The sequence below is a fragment of the Homarus americanus genome, unplaced genomic scaffold (genome assembly GCF_018991925.1).
Source record: "Homarus americanus isolate GMGI-L3 unplaced genomic scaffold, GMGI_Hamer_2.0 scaffold25467, whole genome shotgun sequence".
In the NCBI taxonomy this organism is placed as follows: domain Eukaryota; kingdom Metazoa; phylum Arthropoda; class Malacostraca; order Decapoda; family Nephropidae; genus Homarus; species Homarus americanus.
The window spans coordinates 5,999,741-6,022,390 of record NW_024732867.1 but is presented as its reverse complement, the minus strand read 5'-3'; the positions used below and the strand labels follow the sequence as shown (position 1 = coordinate 6,022,390).

The 22,650-nt window shown below is 40.1% G+C and overlaps 1 protein-coding gene across 1 annotated transcript; it reads left to right on the top strand.

The window, feature by feature from the left end:
- The first annotated feature begins 9,624 nt into the window (after positions 1–9,624).
- LOC121869166 lies at positions 9,625–16,609 on the top strand. Its single transcript, XM_042370360.1, has 2 exons — positions 9,625–9,810; positions 14,794–16,609. The coding sequence occupies exon 2, from the start codon at positions 14,799–14,801 to the stop codon at positions 15,543–15,545; it is 747 nt and encodes a 248-aa protein (XP_042226294.1). The 5' UTR covers positions 9,625–9,810; positions 14,794–14,798; the 3' UTR covers positions 15,546–16,609.
- The last annotated feature ends 6,041 nt before the right edge of the window (positions 16,610–22,650 follow it).

The window sequence follows — 22,650 nt, the reverse complement described above, 5'->3', positions numbered from 1 at the left end:
TTATATAAGAAAACCACCACCTTAGAGTTTCCATCCATCCTGAGTGCTAGACAACATAATATCACGAAACCCTACAATCTCGAATAACAGTCTACCATCTCTACAACCCTTCGACAAACCATCTCATTTCAAAACGCCCGATTGAAAAGTCTACTCAAGCACGTAATGCACTTTGAAGGAAAGCTAGCTACGTCTCCTGAAGACAATGGGAAGAATGTGCACTCTCATCAGCGTCAAAAACGTGATCTATTTAATTTTCTTGGGTTAATAAGTAACACCCTGTTTTGTACGGCAACCGCAGATGTAGCTAAACTAGAGAAACGAATGAACGCGGTTTCAGAAGCGGTCAAGAAACAGAACAGGGCCATTGCGCAGTCCTACAAGGCGGCACAGACTCAGAACTCTCAGAATGCTATTGTTGACAAAACTAATCAACTCGCATGTACAGTATTGTCCATGGATTCACACAGTCAGTGCCTACACTAGAATGGCTACTCTGCTTCACAGAATACTACATGCATTCAGCTGAAGCCTCTGCTACCAATGATAGGCTCATAGGTGATATAGTGAATGCAGGTTTAGGTCGTGTAGATGCACAACTGTTGTCGGGTGGTCAACGTATTGCTGCTTTACATAAGAGCTGAATCTGACTACGGTAGACCCTTCCCATTCACGGGTTTATGATTCACAATTTCGACGATTCGCGGTAAGCAGTTGGGGGCTCTGGTGGCTAGCATGCGAGCCTTCTCCCTCTGCGCAACGAGTCACCCCACACGCCAGCGGCGTCTCATTTCGCTCTGTTTGCCCTCACCCAGTACCCGTGACCTAGCATCCTGTGTCATACTCTCAAAACTTTCCTGTTTCTTTGTGAAAATGGCCCCTAAAAGATTGCCTAGTGTCAGTGCTAGTGATGCTAGTGGAGTGAAACATAAAAGGCAAAAGTCAGTGATGACCCTGGCAAAGAAAGTTGAATTATTAGACAAGTTAAAAAAGGGGATGAGTGTTGCCGTGGTTGGTCGCTTGTTTGGTGTGAACGAATCCACAGTGCGGTATATAAGAAAGAATGAACAAGCAATTTGTGATATTGTTCAAGCGAGTGCTCCTGCAAGTGCTAAAGCGGTGCAAGTTAATCGTGACAAGAACATTGTGAAAACTGAAAAAGTACTGAACATTTGGATTGAGGACCAGCACCGCAAAAATGTTCCGATCGACAGCAATGTGATTCGTGAAAGGGCTAAAAGTCTTTATGCTCATTTTTGAGTCAACAGGTGGTGAAAGGGCTGTCTTATGCTCATTTTTGAGCCAACAGGTGAAAGGGCTAAAAGTCTTTATGCTCATTTTTGAGTCAACAGGTGGTGAAAGGGCTAGTGCAGTGATTGAACCAACTTTTAGTGCCTGTAAAGGTTGGTTCAAGAATTTTAAGAAAAGATTCTCTCTCCATAATGTGAAGCTGACTGGGGAGGCCACATCAGATGACCACACAGCCACAGGTGCATTTACTGCCAAGCTAAAGAAAATAATAGAAGAGAAAGGCTATAGACCAGAGCAAGTGTTTAATGCTGATGAATCTGGTTTATATTGGAAGAAAATGCCTGGTAGAAAGTACATAAACAAGCAGGAGAGGTGTGCTCCTGGGTTCAAGGCAGCCAAGGACAGAGTGACGCTATCTTCTGTGGCAATGCGGTTGACCACATGATAGAGCCTGGTTTGATTTACCGCTCAGCATACCCTAGGGCTTTAAAGGGAAAAAACAAGAACCTTTTACCGGTGTTTTGGCAATCAAACAAAAAGGCATGGGTAACGGTGCAAGCATTCCTGGACTGGTTCCATAAATGCTTCATCTCGGAAGTGGAAAAATACCTTGTTTCCAAGATGGAATTCATGGTGTTATTATTGATAGACAATGCATCAAGCCACCCAGAAAGTTTACACATTAGCCATCTAGGTGTAGAGGTCGTGTTCCTACCCCCTAACACCACTGCTCTTATTCAGCCCCTCAATCAAGGCATATTATACACGCCGCTCTTTTGGTCGTATCTGTAGTGCAATGAATGAAGACCCTGACCTTGATGTTAGAAAGTGTTGGAAGGAGTACAGCATTGCAGTCTGCATTACCAATATCTGTGAAGCATTCAATGGACTCAAACCATAGACATCGAATGTTTGTTGGCGCACCTTATGGCCTGAGTGTGTGAATAACTTTCAGGGATTTCTGTCCATTGTAAAGCATGTGAATGACATTGTGAGTGTTGCAAGTCAGTTGGGTGTTGAAGATGTGGAAGAACTAGATGACGTGCATGGAGAGGAACTGACATAAGAGGATTTGGAAGAGTTGGTAAAAAGTGCCGAGGAAGATGAAGAGGAACACATTATGGAATTACAACAGGAAGGTTGGAGCTTGGAAAGTTTTGGTGAACTATTTCATCAGGTAAAGGTGGTGAATGATTTCATTGTTGACCACAACCTCTCCATGGAACACAGCCTTATGTTGGTCTGAAGAATAAACCAGGTATTGTTTCCCGACCAGGATATGTTTAAAGACCTCAAAGCCAAGAGGAAACAGTCACCAATCACCATGTTTTCCAAGAAAGAACCAGGTATTACCGCTGCCGCTCCACCCTCCTCTTCTTCCCAGCTACCTGCCACCTCACCACCCGCCAAATCCCACCCATGCACCACCTCCTGGTCGCCCGCCACTCCACCAACCACCACTGCATCACCCTCTTCCACCAGTGATCCTGATGATCCACCTATGCTTCAGTAACCAGATGTCTCCCTATGTACAGTGCACCACTTCATCAAGCTCCAGACTTCCACATAAGAATGTAAGAACAGTATTGTGACTTAAGTTTCTCATACACAGTACAGGTATTGGTTTACCTGTATATTAGTGGCTATTCGCGGTTTTGCCAATTCGGGCCATTTCTTGGAACCTATCCCTCAGGAATGGCAAGGGTCTACTGTATCATCTAACTCCTATCTTTCAGGAACATGACATGGAATATTATTACCCCTTATTGGAGGCATCCATAATGCTTGAGGAAATACTAATACACATTCCACTAAAATCACAGTAGTTTAATGCATGGCATTTGGAACCATTTCCATTGAAGGCATATGATCTTTTGGTTCTTAACAAACTGAATTAATTGTGGTTTCAGAAGATTTTTCGTCATTTGCTGTGACTAAGCATGAAGTCCTAAATCTTTATTAGTCAACATACTTATACTTACATGTATGTCCTGCCTATGCTTTCGCTTTCACCCGGGCTGCAAAAGCTACTTGTGAACTAGCTATAGAACAAACTAATGCTTCTACAGCTCTGCAGCAGAGAATACACTCCAATACCTCACAAGTTAGTGTTTCACACACAATGTCAATAATGTACAATATTTTTATTTCCCAAACCAAACCAGTGTAATACTCATATGTCAGGGTGTATGTAAACATTTAGTAAAAGGTTATCATATAGCACCAGATTATTGTGAGCTCAGCAGTAATGCAATCACAACATTGCCTACTCACCATCATCTTGCATTTGTATCAAACATTACTTCTGAACTAATACCCATACCTGGTTTCATTATACTGTACCTGCTATTATATTTGTCGTTTCCTTGACTCTATTGTAACATGGTTAGGAATACCTAGAATTTAAGCCGCAAAGACTCCGTTGGAGGTGGCCAAATGGTGTAAGGGCACCTTTGCTTTATATAAATACAGTGTATATGTACACCCAAATGAATAACGCCAAGTTATTCATCAAGTTATTCACCAAATGATTCACCATGTTATTTACGACCAGATCACTGAGGTTGCATCTATCACAGGGGTCGAGCTGGTGTCAGCTGATTCTGTAAACACCGCTCGCTCGCTATCACTCTCTCACGCCCCAGAGAGGGGCAGTTCACTTCATACCACTAGACAGGGAAGTTAACACTTAACAGAAGTGGACTGTAATCTCAAAGTGATATTCACAGCACTTTCCTGGAGAGAATTCACAATATATTCTCTCAGATTATATCTGTGTACAGTATACAGGCAGTCCCCGACTTACGATGGGGCTAGGGACCCAAATCCAGGTCGTAAGTCGAATTGGTTGTAAGTTGAAAATGCAAAAATAATACATAGAAAATCTAAAATGGGTGTCTCTTTTTCTTCTCAGCACCACAAAACTCTCACTTTTAAGCTTGCCAGCCATTTTAAATGGAATTACAAACGAAAATTTTGTCAGTAGGGTACACAGCGCAATAACTAACGTTGCGACTCGAAAATACATAAATGAAAAAATTTGGGTCATACTGAGTCGGTCGTATGTCCGGGTGGTCATATGTCGAGTAGGTCGTAAGTCGAGGAGTACCTGTATACCTGATTCCAGCAATAAAAAAAAACATGCCAAGAAGTGTTTACATCAAGCACTGCCACTTAAAAGTATATATATGAAGTGAGAAGCTCAGTTGTGAAGACATATCCTGTGAACAGTTTTGTGAAGACCTCGTGATTATTAAAGAAGACTACAGTTCACAAGTGTGGAAATCTACCTTCCTGTTGTTTTGTCTATTCACTGACCTCAATTGTCGGGAAATCACCGGAGACTGGCGGGACAGCTAGTGGTAATTCGACAACACTTGTGATATACAGCTAGACCCCGACTTACGACTACGTGGACTTACGTCCATTGGTACTTACGACCTGCTTTGACCGTACGTCCATACGGGACATACGACTGCGACCGTCGAGACCAAAAATATTTTCAAATGACGCGCGCATTTTCTATACCGAAACGTTTCCGTCCCGGGCGAGAGGGAGGGGTGTCTTGGGTCGCCTTGTGGGTACACTCACTCAGTGGAGCGCTTTGTTTGTGTTTGGCTATCGTATCCTATACTGATCGCGCTGTGAACTTTCGTTATTATCGTATTTAATTGACTTTATAATGACTGGAAAGCGTAAAAGTGAGAGTGCTGGTGGTGCTCCAAGGAAAAGGAGACAGGCAATTACTTTTGAGATGAAACTGAAGATAATAACACAGCATGAGAATGGAAAAACAGTAGCAACAATCTCACGCGACCTAGGTTTCTCACACTCGACTATATCCACTATTCTGAAGGACAAGGAACGTATTCGTGAAGTAGTGAAAGGAACAACACCTATAAAGGGAACTATAATATCAAAGAAAAGACAAGGTCCTATCCACGATATGGAAAAATTATTGGTGATATGGATAGAAGACCAGATACAGAAGCGTGTACCCTTAAGCCTTCTAACCATACAGGCTAAAGCAAGAAGCCTGTTCCAAAGCCTGAAGGAGCAGGCAGGAGATGAATGTGATCAAACCTTTACAGGAAGTCATGGGTGGTTTGATAGATTTAAAAAACGCTACAGTCTACACAATGTTAAGGTGAGTGGAGAGGCAGCTAGTGCCGATGTTGGTGCTGCCGAAGCTTTTAAGGAGGAGTTAGATGATGTGATTGTGGAAGGGAATTATTTGCCTGAGCAAATATTCAATGTGGATGAGACTGGATTATTGTGGAAGTGCATGCCTGAGCGGACATACATCCACAAAGAGGCAAAAACAATGCCAGGATTCAAGGCATTCAAGGACAGAATTACACTTCTGTTGGGGGGGAATGTTGCTGGTTTCAAGCTAAAGCCCTTCATGATCTATCATTCAGAGAACCCCAGGGCTTTTAAACATGTCAGCAAGCACACACTGCCAGTGTTTTATCGCAGTAATAAGAAAGCCTGGATGACCCTAGCACTGTTTGAGGATTGGTTCATGACTTGTTTCATTCCACGAGCCAAGGAGTATTGTCTGCAACAACAGATTCCATTCAAGATTTTACTGATTTTGGATAATGCTCCGGGACACCCACCACACCTGGACGACATGCACCCTGATGTTAAGGTAGTCTATATTCCACCTAACACTACCTCTATCATCCAACCCATGGATCAAGGTGCTATTGCTGCCTTTAAAGCGTATTATTTACGCACGACCTTTGCTCAGGCTGTTGCTGCTACTGAAGGTGAGAAAACGCTCAGAGAAGTTTTGGAAGGAGTACAACATTTTGTCATGTATAAAGAACATTAGTGCAGCATGGGATCAGGTTACAAAACATTGCATGAATGGAATATGGAAGAAAATCCTGAAAAGATATGTGAACAGTTTCAAAGGATTGAATGAAAATGAAGTTATTTCGGATATTAGTAACAAGATAGTGGAGTTAGGTAAACAGCTGGAGTTAGAAATTGATAATGATGATGATGGACAGTTGGTTGAAAGTGTAGCAGAAGAGCTCAGTAACGAGGATCTTATTGAACTAGATGCACAGAATATTTCAGAGGAAGAAGAGACACAAAATGTAGAAGAAGAGAACCTGCACCCCCCAAAAAGTTTTCAGTGAAACAAATGGCAGAGGCATTTGCTACAATTAATAAAGGAATGCAAATGTTTGATGGCATGGATCAAAATTATGAGCGTTATGCCAAAGTTGACAGAATGATCCAACATGCACTTGCTTGCTACAGAGAAATTTATAATGAAAAGAAAAAAACAAACTGTGCAGTCTAAATTGGACATTTATTTTAAGAAGTCCCCCAGTGCTGTCTCCTCACGCCCCATCAGTGCTGCCTCTTCACTCCCTCAAGATGATCCAATACCTTCAACCAGCAAGTTTCCACAGCACATAAACCTGTCTGAAGAAAGTGACATTGATGACCCACCCAGCCCTGTCTCCTCTTCTGCTTCTTCCAATTAATATAGTCTCCATGTATCCTGTAAATAGAAAATTATGGGGGCTGTGTGCGCATTCAGCTGACTACATTAAAGGTAAGTGCTCAGTCACACTATCCATTCCTCATTATTTATTACTTTTACTGTACTGTATTTCATTGTATATTTTTTATTTATTTATTAATGTTTTTAAATTACATTTTTTTTTATGTATGTCGGACTTATGACCAATCGAACTACGACCTGGATTTGGGTCCCTAACCCCGTCGTAAGTCGAGGAGCACCTGTACTTTGATGTTAACTAGCAATTCTGAAAAGTTGAATGATATCAATACCAAATGTAGTAAGTAAAAAAGAGCTCATAAATATCAGCAAATTTGACTTTCATTTCCATGGGAAATCTTAAGTTCCTGGGAAAATGTAAAATCGTTAATTCTTTGAAAACCACTAATTTCCAAAGGAAATGAAGGTCATATTTGAAGAAAACACACCAAGATACACCAGAGAAATAAGTTCTCATGTGAAAAACACAAATACTGGCTTACTATGGCTTACAGACTTCCTCAGTGACCGATGCCAAGCTGTACGCTTCCGAGGGGCTGTCTCCACCTTTCAGTCACTCACCTGTGGCTTCCCCCAAGGCACCAAGATGGGACCACTCTGCTTCCTTATGTTCATCAATGATGCCCTAAGAGAAACCCCCGCTCGCTGGAAATATGTCGACGACTCCACCATTGGGATCAGCGTCAACAATTCTGCTCCCAACTATACCGCCCTTCAGGATTTATTGCACAGTCTCCAAAACTGGGCCACCAACAACCATGTCACCATCAACCATACCAAGACCATGGTTATGCACATTAACCTCTCCTCCGACATTGTCCCACCTCCTTCCATTACTTTAGGTCCGAACACACTCCAGGTTGTAGATTCCACGAAGCTCCTCGGCGTCACCATAGACAACAAACTAAATTGGAAACCACACGTCAGTGAAGTTGTCAAATCCTCCAGTTTCCGTCTCCACCTCCTCCGCCGACTCAAGTCCCTCGGAGTTCCTGCACCCGAGCTGCTCAGTGTTTACACAACATTCATACTTCCCAAGCTCACCTATGCCTCCCCACCTGGTCTTCCTCCCTAAATGCCACACAACGTAAACACCTAGAAAAAGTGCAAAAGAGGGCATGCAAGATTATTCTCTCCCTTCCTACTCCACATATCAAGAAGCGCTCAACACACTGACCCTTTCGACTCTCACTGACCATCACCACGACCTCATCTGCAAATTTGGTAAGAAGCTTCTACACCATCCTCGACACCGGCTCCTACTACCACCTGAGATCCCTAGCCCGAGAATTGCTGTTCGACACCACAACCGCATCCAGCCCATACGTGCACGAACTGATCGCTATAAGAACAGCCCAGTCCCAACCATTGTAAAAATTATCAATAACTTGTAATAGACCAGTGTATTCACTCCCAGTAAATACTACTTCTTGCACTGTCACTATGTTGAAATGCCCTGTAGTTTGAGCTTTTCCCCATCTAGTTATTATATATCTTATTTGTATCACTTATGTTACTTGTATATTATTTATAATTCGAAACCCATTCCCCAAATATGTAACTGTATATTTTCAGCCTTCTGGCTGCCAAGCTCTTTCAATAAACCGTTAATTATTATTATTATTATTAACCACTCTTAACCAAACCAATAGATAGTGAAACTGCAATTTTACTGGCTTGGCTAGGTTGTTTGATTGGGTTAGGTTAGATTAACTTCCATTTTTGCTCATGTGCAGGGGTGGTGGTGTAGGAGTTTCTTATTGGCTATAGCGATAGGAGACTTATAATTGGGCAAGAGTTTTTTGTCTTAGCCAATGAATAATACGTGGGTGCGTCGGGAGCGGAGATTTGATTTTTCAGTACCAGAATAACCGGATATGGCTGAACAGGTGGAAAGAGCTGTGCCAACATTGTGATACATTATTTTATGTCAATTGCAGTTTCATCAGAAAAATAGTGTTAGGTTAGGTTTTGTTAGGATGTTGGTTTTTTATTTATGTGATTTACTCGAAAAATAAAATACATTTTCATTAAGATTGATGGGTAAGGTGGGGTGGAGGGATCTAAAAAACTATTGACTTCGAGCTGAAATGAATATCAAATTCGTTCGAAACTCATAAAATAACATCGGAAAAACGACCGGTGTATTAGTGAAAAATTACCTTATTTTTTAATATCCAAAGACAGAATGGTGCCTTTCTATAAATTTACCGAAGTTTTTTGTTTTTCTTTTTAACCTATCATTTTACCTCTTCTTCAAACCTACTTTAGTATAAATCGTGGACCTAATTGTCATACAAAATTACACGTACCTCCATAAAACCAACCCCGCCTTTACCCCAGGATTAATTGCAGTAAATAAACGATGATGAAGTAATGCAACCAAACCCCCTTCCTGGGACTTGTGGTTTGTTGACATTCGTGGATCGTCAAGTCAACTGCCAACTCGGATGCAGGATTTACGCTCCAATGGTGCCAAAGGTGTTTTTTTTTTTTTTAAATCCCAGTTAGGGAAATTGTGTCATAAGATTGTATTAAATATTCTAAAGTTACTATTTTCTATATCGGTAAAATGTTTTTATGATATTTTTAGGTTTTGTGACTTTTGTAAGTGGTCAATGACATTTGGCACATGTGGTTGAGGTATCTCATGACATCACATGTTTTCGAGTGTACTATATAGTTTCAGTGAACAAATATTAATCTATTTATTATACACTTCATCTGAATTGCCCAAACCCCACTTCCTAAGCTTACTAACACATGTTTAGAGCATTCTCTTGGACTGATGCTTAGTCTTCAATAAATTTGAGCGTGGCTAGAATAAGAGTATTTTTAATCCCTGCTATTGACAATTCTGGAATTTAGAACATACTGTAACACTAATACTCAGGGATCATAGTTCCTATTGGTCCATGACTTGCGCTGAATGCTGGTATAGCGTGGGAAGTACTGAGCTATTCTGCTGGTGTTGGGAAAAAATTATTGGTCGATTCAGATCATATCACATCACGGTAAGAGTGAAGCTGATACTCATTTTGTTCTTCAGTTGAGTGCAAATAACTGTATGTACTAAGGGTTGTGTGGTAGTATATAATCCTCCAATAGATGTTGCTGGTAACGTGACCCTTCCAAACATCACAGGTTTCCAGGACACACTTGATCGACCAACCACACGATAAGTGGTGAAATTATCATGAATAAATAAATAAACACGGATTACGGCGGCACTTTAGAACCTGCACAACTGGGTACTGGGGTCATCACTGAGCTCGCCCCAGTCTGTCATGTTTAGGCATTATCAAAACAAAGTCCTGACAATGTCATCACTTCTAAATTTACTCTTGTCTCCATCTAGTACTGTAAATGCACTGAAAAAAGAAGAGATAGTCTATCAGGTAAGAATACATGACAGCTGAACTGGTGTGAACATGGGAGTTAAGAACATAAGAATGGAGGAAACTGCAGCGGGCCTATTGGCCCATACTGGGCAGTCCTGTTTACACCCAACCCCTATTGCTCATATAAGCATCCAACCTATGTTTGAAGCTATTCAGCGTATTCGAGTTAATGATGATATTTGGTAACTTGTTCCATTCATCCTCTACTCTGTTTCCAAACCAGTGTTTACCTATTTCACGCCTAAATCTAAATTTGTCTAATTTAAAACCATTGTTACGAGTTCGCTCCTGGTTGGATAGTTTGAGTACCTTTATAATGTCCCCTTTGTTTAGCCCTGACTTCCATTTATACACCTCTATCAGGTCGCCCCTCGCTCTACACATTGTTTACTTGGCTTAAGGTTCCTACTTATCATTACTCCAAAATCTCTCTCGCAGTCGGATTTCTCTATGACATCGTTGTTCATCTGGTATCTGGTTTCCCTGTTTACATCTCCTATACTGAGTACTTTACATTTGTCCACGTTGAATTTCATCTGCCATTTTTCAGACCATTCGAAAAATTTGTTTAGATCTTCCTGTAGTTTTGCGGAGTCCTCGTCAGATTTAATAACACGTCCTATTTTAGTGTCATCAGCAAATTTACTTATGTTGCTGTCTATGCCGATATCTATGTCGTTTATGTATATAATAAATAATAATGGTCTAAGTACTGAGCCTTGGGGAACTCCACTAGTGACGTTGCTCTAATGGGACTTAGTGCCTGAATGCTCACTCGCTGTTTCCTGTCCTGTAACCACGCCCTAATCCATTTAATGATATTACCTTTGATGCCATGTGCTTCTACCTTTCTAATTAGTCTTTCGTGGGGGACTCTGTCGAAGGCTTTGCTAAAGTCGAGATATACCACATCATAATTGTGCCCTTCGTCCACCGATTCGAAAACTGATGAAAAGAATGTTAATAGATTAGTTAGACATGAACGCCCGCTTGTGAAGCCATGTTGGGAATCATTGATCAACGTGTGCTTCTCCAGGTGGTTTTGAATAGTTTGAAATGATTGATTCAAGTAATTTGCCTACTGTTGATGTTAGGCTGATTGGGTGGTAGTTAGAGGATAGCGATCTATTCCCCTTCTTGAAAATCGGTATTACATTCGCTATCCTCCAGGATTCTGGTACTACACCTGTTTATAAGGACATGTTAAACAAATTTGCTTAAGGCATACTAAGCTCTTCCTTACATTCCTTTAATAGTCTGGCAAATATCTCATCGGGACCAGGTGACTTATTAGGCTTTAGTTTGTCTATATGCTTATTAACATCGCTACTAGTCACTACTATCTCGCTTAATTTGTTTTCTTCACTATCTCTGAATAGAGTCGGTACCTCGGGTATCATGTTTACATTTTCAGTGGTGAAAACCGTTGAAAAATATTTATTAAAATTATTGCTCATTTCTCCGTCGTTGTCAGTGAGCTCGCCGGTATCTGACCGTATTGGTCCATCTTTTCTCGTGTTTTAGTTTGATACATTTGGTAGAATCCTTTGGGGTTTGTCTTTGCCTCCCTTGCTATCCTTACCTCATTATTCCTCTTGGCTTTCCTTATCTCGGTTTTAACCCTACTTGCCAATACCCTATAATAATCCTGGAGGTAAATTTCGCCATGATTTATCCTTCTACCTATAGCCTTCCTTTGGCCAATGATGTTCTTTAAATAATTATTTATCCATTTAGGGTCATTGTTGTCTGATCTGAGTTTTTTGTATGGTATGTTCTGCCTTTGTGCATTAAGTAACTCATTATTTAAATTGTTGTGGAACTCGGCTATCTCAGATCTCGTTATCAGGTCGGTGTCATCTGTCAGGTTCACGCCCAAGCGCGACACCCCTTCTCTCAGCTGCCTCTTTAAACTGTCTAAGTTTGCCCTTTTGAAATTTGGTACTTTAGTGGAATTTTCCTTACGTCTGCCCTGAAAATCTAGCTGGAATCTAATTTCTTTGTGATCGCTGTTTGCAAGTTCGTTCCCTACCTCGACATTGCTAATGAGGTTTTCTCTGTTCGACCGAACTAAATCGAGTATATTACTACCCCGGGTGGGTTCGGTTATATGTTGACTTAGGAAACAGTCCTGGATGGTTTCGAGAAAATCCTCTGATTCTGAGTTACCCGTAAGGTCAGTCCAATCTATTTGGCCAAGGTTAAAGTCGCCTACTACACAGACTTTGTTGTGTATGGAAGCCTTGCGCATTTCATCCCAGATAAGTCTCTCATTGACTCAAGCAAGATTGGGAGGTCTATATATTACTCTTGTGATTAATTTTTCCCTACCGTCGATTAATTCTATCCAAATTGTTTCTGTATTCCGCTCAGTTTTTATTTCCCTATTTATTTCACACTTCAGATTATCCCTGACATAGATTGCTACTCCGCCTCCTTTCCTGGTCTGCTTATCGGTATGTAACAATTTGTAACCCGTAATTTGGTATTTGACTGGTAACTCACGTGAGTCTAGGTTGATCCATGTTTCAGTGAATGCTATTATGTCCTAATATCATTCATTTTGTTTCTCATGCTTCTACTGTTCTCGTAGTAGACATTTAAGTTAGTCGTGTTCTGAGTCCTCCCTTTACCGCGTTTAGGTTTAAACTCCCTGTCTGCTTTAGTTTTGTCATCATTCCTAACACTATTTCCCTGTAATCTTTCACTTTGTTTACCCGCTCCCACGACCTGGATTTGGGTCTCTAACCCCGTCGTAAGTCGGGGAGCACCTGTATATATAATTACGTGTACATAGCTAATATTCTAGCAGGATTATTATTTCTTCACTATGATCTTAATTTATGTGACCAATGGGTTGTCGGTTGAATAAAATTGTCTGGCATCAGCAAGAACAAGATAATAAAAGTAAACTCCACATGGAGCTGGGGTTCATATAGGTAGGTTTAACACTTGTTCATTTTCTGAGATCACCATGTACTATTTTCAAATGCTTTGTGTAAATTGATTAACATTAAAGGTACTAAAAAATATTTGATGTCGGATTTATTTTTCTCGGTCATTAACGAATTATAGTACTGTACTTACTGTACAGTATATAAAGAGTTAAAAATTTCAGTCACAAGATCTTCATCGTTATTATTAACCTTCCATAAATATGGTTATCTCCGAAGGAAAAAAGAAAATGAGAGGTAAAAATTGGAAGATTGAAACTGAGTGGGGCAACGTGGAAGCGAGTCCTGACGTCACTGTGTGGGCTGTGCTTATTTTGGTCCTCTATCTGGCTGACCTGGGTATGGTTGGGTCCTGGGTTCACCCTGCTGAAGGCGGTCGAGTGCAGTACCGGCTATGCTGCCTCATTAGTATATCGTGTGTTGTATCCAAGTTCCACACTGTCCTTAACGGGCAGTCATGCCTATGGGATCCACTTACATGGTTTTCTATTCCATAACTTAAGCTGGTAGACTGTTCCATATGACTACCACTCTGTGATAGGCCTGTGGGGTTTCGTGATGTGGAATCGCACATAGGATGGAGGTGAGAAGGGAAACTCAGCTATGGCGGTTCTCTTATATAAATATTATACAGTGGGGTATGCTATAACGAATCTTATTGGTTCTAGAACCTTGTTCGTTATAGCATTCGTTCGTTATAGGATTAATCCGTTCCAGGCCACCAAATACAACCACTTAACACTGAAAAATATAATATAAAATTGTAAAAATTGTAAAAAAGTGCATAAATATGCATCTAAACCCCTGAAATAAAGAATATCATTAATACTTGTAATAAAAAAACAATAAATTAGTAAAAAAAAAAAAAAAATAATGTTCGTTGTAGGAGTTTCGTTCGTTATAGCATTCTCAATTTTATAGGTAAAACCGTTCGTTAAAGGAATATTCGTAGTAGAATCCATTCGTTATAGCATACCCCACTGTATACAAAACAGTCTGGTGCAGGGAAGTTGCTGCGTGGTAGAAGAGTTGCTGTGCAGGAGCTTCTTTAGAGGAGGTGTTGCGTGTTGCAGGGCTCTAGCTAGAATGTCGACTTCATGGCGAGACTGGGAGCTTATATACACGTCCAGTGGACGTAGAACGGAAGTAAGCGTCGCTGGTGTCGATCCCCCCCCACCTAGTCTAGACAGCGAGGCTTGTCAGAGAAACTTGGCGCGACTCTAGGTGGCTCGGCTTGTAAGAGGAACTTCGTTGTAGGGGAGAGTATCCACTACAGGCCAGTTATACCTATGGGACTCACTTTTACCCTTAGGAGACATTATAGCAACAAATAGGCGAGCAGGGGCAAAAAGTTAGAATTTGAGGCAAGATTTCTGTAAATAGCCTGAAACTGTATTTTATACTGCAACCATTATAGTTATTTTACACTGAATTTTATTTGCCGACGAACTAGCACATGGTACTACAGGGTGTAAGTTGAATAAGAATTCTTTAATAAAAAATAAAGGCAATGTTTCCAAATATCAACATCAGGTTAAACGACGTAATTGATATGCGATGCCATAAAAAATTCCCTAACCTAGCAAATTACGTATAGTACGTGAGTTATCCCCAGTTGCCATTATTCTGGTTTATTTTTCAGAACCAATGGCGTCCAGAACCGTCCCCTCGTCGCAGAATCAGCCTGTTAAGAGCGGTGGCTGTAAGTGGCTGGTGATTGGCCTATCAGGAGTAACTGGTGGAGGAAAGACCACTTTGGCCACTCAGCTGATAGCTTCTCTCCCTACCACCACCGTGTATCTGTGTCAAGATGAATACATCCTCCCTGACCATCACCAAGCACACCTCAAGGTGCCCGAGCCACTGCAGGGCCCTAACAAGAATTCTCTATGTAGCGTTGATATGACGAAAATGATAGCTGACATCAAGCATATCCTATTGACAGATAGTGCAGACATTAACTTGGTTGATTTTATTGGCCTAGAAGACAGAGGTAAAGTTATTGGGCAAGGTTTAAACACACCTAGACCACCATTCAGAGGACACAAACAAAGGTCGCATTGGCCATCATTGTTGCTTTTGGACGGGTTCCTACTCTTCAACCACCCAGAGGTGCCTCTAATGTGTGACCTCCTATACTTTATCACACTGACCAAGAGGCAGTGCTTGGAGAGGAGGAAGATGAAAGTGTTCACCTCTTCCAGTTTGAGCACACAGCAGTACTTTGAATTATGTGCCTGGCCGCAGTACGAACGGCACTTTACCGACATGTGTGAGTCGGTCAAGGGCATTCACTTTATTGACGGTGAATCACCTCGTCATGCCGTGTATAAAAGGGTTTTCACTGACATAATGAATATGTTAGACAGGGATGACTGTCAGAAACAAATATGATGACCCACCATTGTTTTTGCTGGATTCGTGTTTTTCACGGATTCATTTTGCATAATATGAAATTAACCAAAATATTTGCTAAATATTGTAATTTTAAAGAAAGATCAAGTTAAAGCTATGATGTGAGGAATGTTTCTGTGGGTCATGTGGGAATGAGACAAGATTATTGATGTATTTTTAACATTCTTAACCATCAGAGATAATGTGTATACAAAAAAAGAAGTACAACTTAAATAATACATACAATTACTTAGGATGAAATAACACGTATATGCATCACACTTCCTGTTGTCAAGTTCGTATCAAGAGACTACATACTCAAGACAGGAATGAGTGTAGAATAGTCGGTAATAATACTAGCTAGAACCGCAAGGCAGTGACGTCATTTTATGTAGCTCAGAATTAGAATGGTGCGGCAATCGTACTTATGTGACGTCACGTTGTCGTCTGCATGTTTTCAAAATCTTGGGCTACAGCCAAGAATAGCCATTTTATAATCAGTAAAAATATTGATGACACCATTATATTTCAGTTTCACTTTGTTGTCATAGATACTAAGAAATTCGTAATTTTGTTAAAGAAAAAAGTGGATACTTTATGGATACTTTTTAGAAGATTATGGATACGTTTTGATTTTCACATTGGCAACACTGTAGCCAAGACTTCTGGACACGCAGTTCAACATGCTGGGTAGATCGCATCCCTGCGTTATTTGCAAGAGGAGAAAGGATACACGTCCACATTTAAATTTTCATCGGTTTCTTGGGAGTTAGTGAAAATGTACAATTATATATTGAAATACATTTCTAATGAGAGGCAGCAGCTTCATCAGTCACTCAGACTCACTTGATACGAATTTGACAAGTTTGACAGGAGTCGCAGATGGCAAAATGCCATTGACATTCTCAGAATATACGTGAAGAACTGTGAGGAATTGCACAGAAATTATCGAGTGTGCTTTTTTCCTTCATAATACTGTATATACCTTCCATAAGAATCTTCAATTCGGTTAACGAAAAAAATTCAATTAACGAATTCCTCTCAACATGTTTTCGCTTGCTCACCAGCTGGAATATTAGTCCGCTAATACAGTACAGTAATTGGTTCTAGGGTTTAAATTTGTTCCCATTTGAGTAATTGTCAAGAAGGTTGTACTATTCAATAATTTTCCAAGTTTTATATTAAAATTTTGTCATTTTAACAATTATTTAACATAATTAAAGTACAGGAAACTAGTTTTTAGTGTGCCAAACAGCCACTTGACTCACCCAGCATGGCGTCAGTTTGTGTCTCTGTTCAGTGGAGGTAACATCTTCCTTGAGACTCTCTTGAACATAAACTATATTTACATTTTTACAGTACAATTATTGGTCATTCTGAAATTTATTTTACATATTGACAATATATAGTGCAGTGCATTGTTGATTTAAAGAAAATAATCTTGAATTACACCCAGTGAACTTAAAATTTTATGGGTTAAATGACGGCATGAAGCATGGGGTAATTTCTCTTCCACCCCACTTCCTTCTCTTCTCCCTTCTCCTCCACCCCCACTTCTAATTCCCATCATCATCAACCAGGATCCTTCTACATACACACCTCAAAGATGTGTATGTTTGTATGTTGTGTTGTCAAAGTAAGAGAAACAAGCGAGTCCCGTAATATGTGCCTGCCTGAGGTGATGCAGATGCCATATGGCAGCAGGGTCTACCATTAGACAACACATTATGTTCCAATATCTTCCCAGGCGGTAGTACCTCCCTGTTTGGTAGCTGCCTACTACCTGCTACACAATCTTTTATACAGAATGTGCAAAAAAATAAAAAATAAAATAAAATAGTAATACACCTTTTCACCGACAGTCTGCATATAGACTGTCGGTTTATTGTTCACGTCTGTCAATTTCATAACCTTTGTCAATCATTTCTGTTAGCATGAATGAACAGTTATTTTAGAAAGTCATTCGATATGTGTTCTGTCATTCGGTTATGAAATATGTCAAATAGGAATATAACAATGTCTCAACATATATGTGAAAAGGTGTAATACAATACTGTACTACAGCCACACCAAAATAACTGACCCATATGCAGACGGACAGTGAATCAACGGTTATTGAAGCAATAAATCCCTTAAGAATACTGTATAACAAATTCATGAGGGTATGGACTAGCTGATGTTTTGGCCACTGTTTCTGCCTTTAAGAGTTATAATGATATTCCCACATCTTTTGAAAACAATTATGGGCTAGTGGAAATTTCTGTGAGATAACGGAAAATTTTTAGATTCAGCAGGCCTGCCAACATGTGCATTAGGTGTTCGTTGAACTATACAGGTATCCCCTATTTATGATGGGATAACTTTCCTGAAAAACCCATCGCAGGTTGAAATATCGTAAATCAGGATCATTAGGTATAACGTGGGGTTCAGCGGGATATGTTCCCAGCCAGTCCAACACCCACATGTATCACCAAAAATAAAATTTCTACACTAATACTATACCTACAACACAATTAAACAACACTCACCACATCATTAAGAACAAGCCTGGACTTCATAACACGTTCCTCTCCAAGCTAAGTGGACTCTTGAAGGTGGAGTGGAGATGTCACTTTGACTCCCACATAGCCTCTGGGGAGTCTCATGCTTGCTTGACAACGTCAAGCTTTACCTCAGAGAGACAGTTTTCCTGGGTGCTTTGGCCTTCCCAGACATTTTCAAAGTTACACTGCTCACTTCACATGAAAACTCACCCCCCAAAAAAACAGCAAAAGCACTCGTCACAAAAACAGAGCAAAGGATGATAAAGTTATTGCGGCCGACACTACTCACATCATGTTCACAACAATGGAGGCAAAGCACTTTATAGTCACAAAAATCATAGTAAAAATCACTTCACAAGCACCAAAACACAGTACAGTACAATGTGAACATTAGTGATGTCTTCTCACTGTAAGGTTAAAAAATACAAAAACATGATCAGTACCAACACCAATACTAACAGATAATCATTGAGCTACACAATCACAGCCATGTGCGATCACCATGGAACAATGCTTGGCACTGTAGTGTACCAGGTGGCTGAGTGGCGCCTTGCAGGTAGACCACTGCTGACAAGTGCACCGAGAGATGTGTTCCATATTTCACGCCGGATGATGACCATCATTTATGCAAACTTTTTTTTTTCATAAATAGGGGGTGGTCTTAATACATCACCATCATTAAAGTAAAATATCGTAGATAGGGAGATTGTAAATCAAGGGGTACCTGTACACATAAGAGAGTATACGAGTAGTGCAGACTCCCTGTAACTTCGTACCAAGTGGATATTGTTCAGGACTTGGGTATGAAGGTGAAGGATAATCTAGCTATTTGGTTTTAGATACTACCCACAAGTTTGAGACCTGGGGTTATGTCCTCTAGACTTACTGATTATAAAGGAGTTACAAGTCGTGGTGTGACCACATAAGGGGACAGACGTGCCCATAGGTGCTCTTGACTTCCTGATCGTCCCACGAAGGTGCCCTCCTCAGAACCGACTCCCCTCAGCCGGCAAGTTTTTGCCAGCATGGGGAGTCGACGTAAACGCCCCAGAAGAGGTGTCCCCTCTCTCACTAATGCCATCGCCAACTCGCCTGTTCATACTGAATCCAACACCCTTCAAGAGTCAGTCCCCAGTGATTATGACAGTGACGGTAATGTTTCTATGGGAAACACTAGCCTGAGTGGAAACACCAATGCCATGGACCCTATCACCCTGCCAAACAATCAAGTAAGTTGAATCTACACTTTTCCAGGGGCTCATTGAAATCCGCCGAGGAACGGTTTAATTGGATGATGAAGCACTGTAGACAACACGGTCCCAACATTCAATTCCGAAAAGGTAAGAACTGGAACTTTATCAAGTGTCAGACTCCTAAAGTCTATGAAACAATTAGTACTGTTGGCTTTGACGGAGTTGTCCTGGTGCCCCCCCCAGTAGATGCTGATAAATGTTGCCACATTCTAGTGAAACGATTCCCCCTATACGCTGACATCGAAGATGCACGTGACTTTAATTCTAATATACTCAGTATACGTCGACATTACCGGGGGAAGACTCCACAAGCTGCTGATATTGTCAAGTGGAAGGGAAGGGAATACCCAACCACTATGGAGGCCCACCCAATCCGTCCTCCACTTCATGCAGAACCCTATCATCCAGGGCCTGCATTTTGTGTTATCTGCTCTCATCTGCTGTTTGTAAACTTTGTGGCCAACCCGACTCTCACCACATCCTCACTTGCCCTATGACCTCCTACAGGTCCCCAGCCGTTACCAACACCTCTTCCCTCCCTGACCAAATATCCCTCCTCCTAGTGACAGGCCTGGCACTTGACATTATTAGGGACCTGCCACGCTTTGCCATAAACAGATGAAATGTTCCGGGAACTTCCCCCCCACACACTCATCATTCTGTCACTTTATGTAACTTGCTGACAAAACCTATGACCCCTCAGGGTTTTACCCCCTTAATGCAGGAGTCATAAAGGCAAGCATGAACTCTGCATGCTTCCCAGATGGGCACTGTAAATGCTTCTGTGCTTCACCTTGCACAGGATGTAAGGGGGTGCCCAATAAACTAGCCCCCCTCACAGCAATCTAAAAAACAAAAAATCTTGGTATAACTTATAAGAAAGTATATTCATCCCTAATGCACATGTGGTTGTAACTAGTTCTCTTTTATCACGACAAGACGCTTAATAATTCACCCATGACCAAGGATGTCTATACAGTATACTGTACGGATAAGACTATGTGAGCCACTCGTTACGTGTGACAGCAGCTTCTATATGCAACACAGGAAATAGGCCTTAATCTAACCATTAGAATTAGGCCTTAGTTCTAATAGATTGTAGTTGTAATGGGCTTCAATCAATAGGTAGATTAGGACCTAGTAGGAATTAAAGCCATTTGACCAGCAGCTGCCAACAGTAGGGTGCATGTAAAGGTCAGTTAGATTTTATTGTGTATGAAAGTGAAAGTTCAAAGTAAATGCTATAAAAATTACGTTTATATGAAATTGCACAGATAAAACACAGATTATACGTATTTTGTTTTATACTTAATCTGTATATTAATGATAAATTGAGGTTTGGTATGTACATAACTGTACAGTACTTTCTTTTATGAATACTGTACCTCTAAATATTATTGAACCACCTGAAGATTAGACACCCTAGCTTATTTCAAATTAAGTTCACCCACCCTTAACCTGCTTACACTCTCACCTTGTACAGTATGTGCATAAGATCAACTGTTTAGAAACAAATAAAAAATATGAAATTATTCTATGTAAAAGTAAACAATATAAATAATAAAGGATATTCCTGTGGTATAGGAGTGTGTAGAGCATGTAACAAAAACTTCAAAACATAACATCACTGGAGCATTAGACAGCAGTCCTCCTCCTTCATGACTGCTGAAGAGAATCTTTTGGTACTTGATTGTGGTAATAAACCTGGGATACTTCCACTTATTCTGAAGGGTTTGGCGGGAGGTGTTGGGCAGTATATGGTGGATAGAGTGTAATTAAGCTTGTGACAAGTGTAAGCTTGCTTTTCTTCCCACATCTGTAGGAACCTGGAGCAACCATATGTCATCTGTGGCCATGAATGTTGATGGGAAAAGGCATTTCATCAATTAACGTGCAGAGCAGTGCAGTAGGTAGGTCAAGGTTTTTAGAGCTTTTCGGTTTTCGGAATTTCGGATTAAGGGTTGTCAATCTGTACGTACATATACACAAGAACTCTTAAATCACTACCGTAATGTGATATGGGTGATTAATTTTTATCTCTTGTGCAAAATGTATGACATTTATATTCAAATTATTCAGTCTTGCAAGGATTCCAGCAATGTAAATTATTTCTCGTAACCTTAGTCTGATATTATATAAGATAAAAACTCTAAGCCTAAGACCACCAAACCTTGGCTGGGGGAGGAAGGGGAGGTGACAGTGACATGTTTGACAGTTGGGGCCAAAGGTCTAGTGAAGTATTTATTTGTTTATTTATGTCCTTTAGATTGAATTTTTGTTTTTTGTTCATAAAATATCACAGAAGTGACCGGGGAGATTATAATTTTCATTGCTGGAATTCTTTTAAGATAGTGATTAATTTGAATATAATCATGCTATACTTTGCACTAGAAAAAAATCTTAGTAATCATTTTGTACATTATTTTGAGTACATGTACAGTACAGCTTTGTCCTTAAGACAGTGTGTGCATGTAAATGAGTAAAAATAAAAGAATAAAGTTACATATATCGATCACAAACGATTAGTTGAAAAACTTTATGTAGACAGAGCTTGGATGGCTAAATTTTAGAATGACCAATAATTTTAATATAAAAAATGCAAAAATATTCAAAAAAACAACTTTCTTGACATTTACTTCACTGAAAACGAATGTAAACATAGAACCAATTACTGTATTGGCAGACTAGCCGATCAGTGTGTTTCTCCTAAGGCTTTCGTTAATCGAAGTTTTGTTCGTTAATGGAACTGAAAATCCTTATGGAAGCTAATTCGTTAACCAAAATTTTGTTAATTGAACCGTTTGTTAATCAAGGGACCACTGTATACTGTAATTTAGATAGCTGCAGGAAAAAATAAGAAATAAAGCCAGAATACTTTTATGGTTTCCTGAGCTACCCTTTATATATCTGTATTTGTAACCATTATATACCTGTACTGTTTACCATTATATACCTGTACTGCTTACCATTATATACCTGTACTGTTTACCATTATATACCTGTACTGTTTACCATTATATACCTGTACTGCTTACCATTATATACCTGTACTGTTTACCATTATATACCTGTACTGTTTACCATTATATACCTGTACTGTTTACCATTATATACCTGTACTGTTTACCATTATATACCTGTACTGTTTACCATTATATACCTGTACTGTTTACCATTATATACCTGTACTGTTTACCATTATATACCTGTACTGTTTACCATTATATACCTGTACTGTTTACCATTATATACCTGTACTGTTTACCATTATATACCTGTACTGTTTACCATTATATACCTGTACTGTTT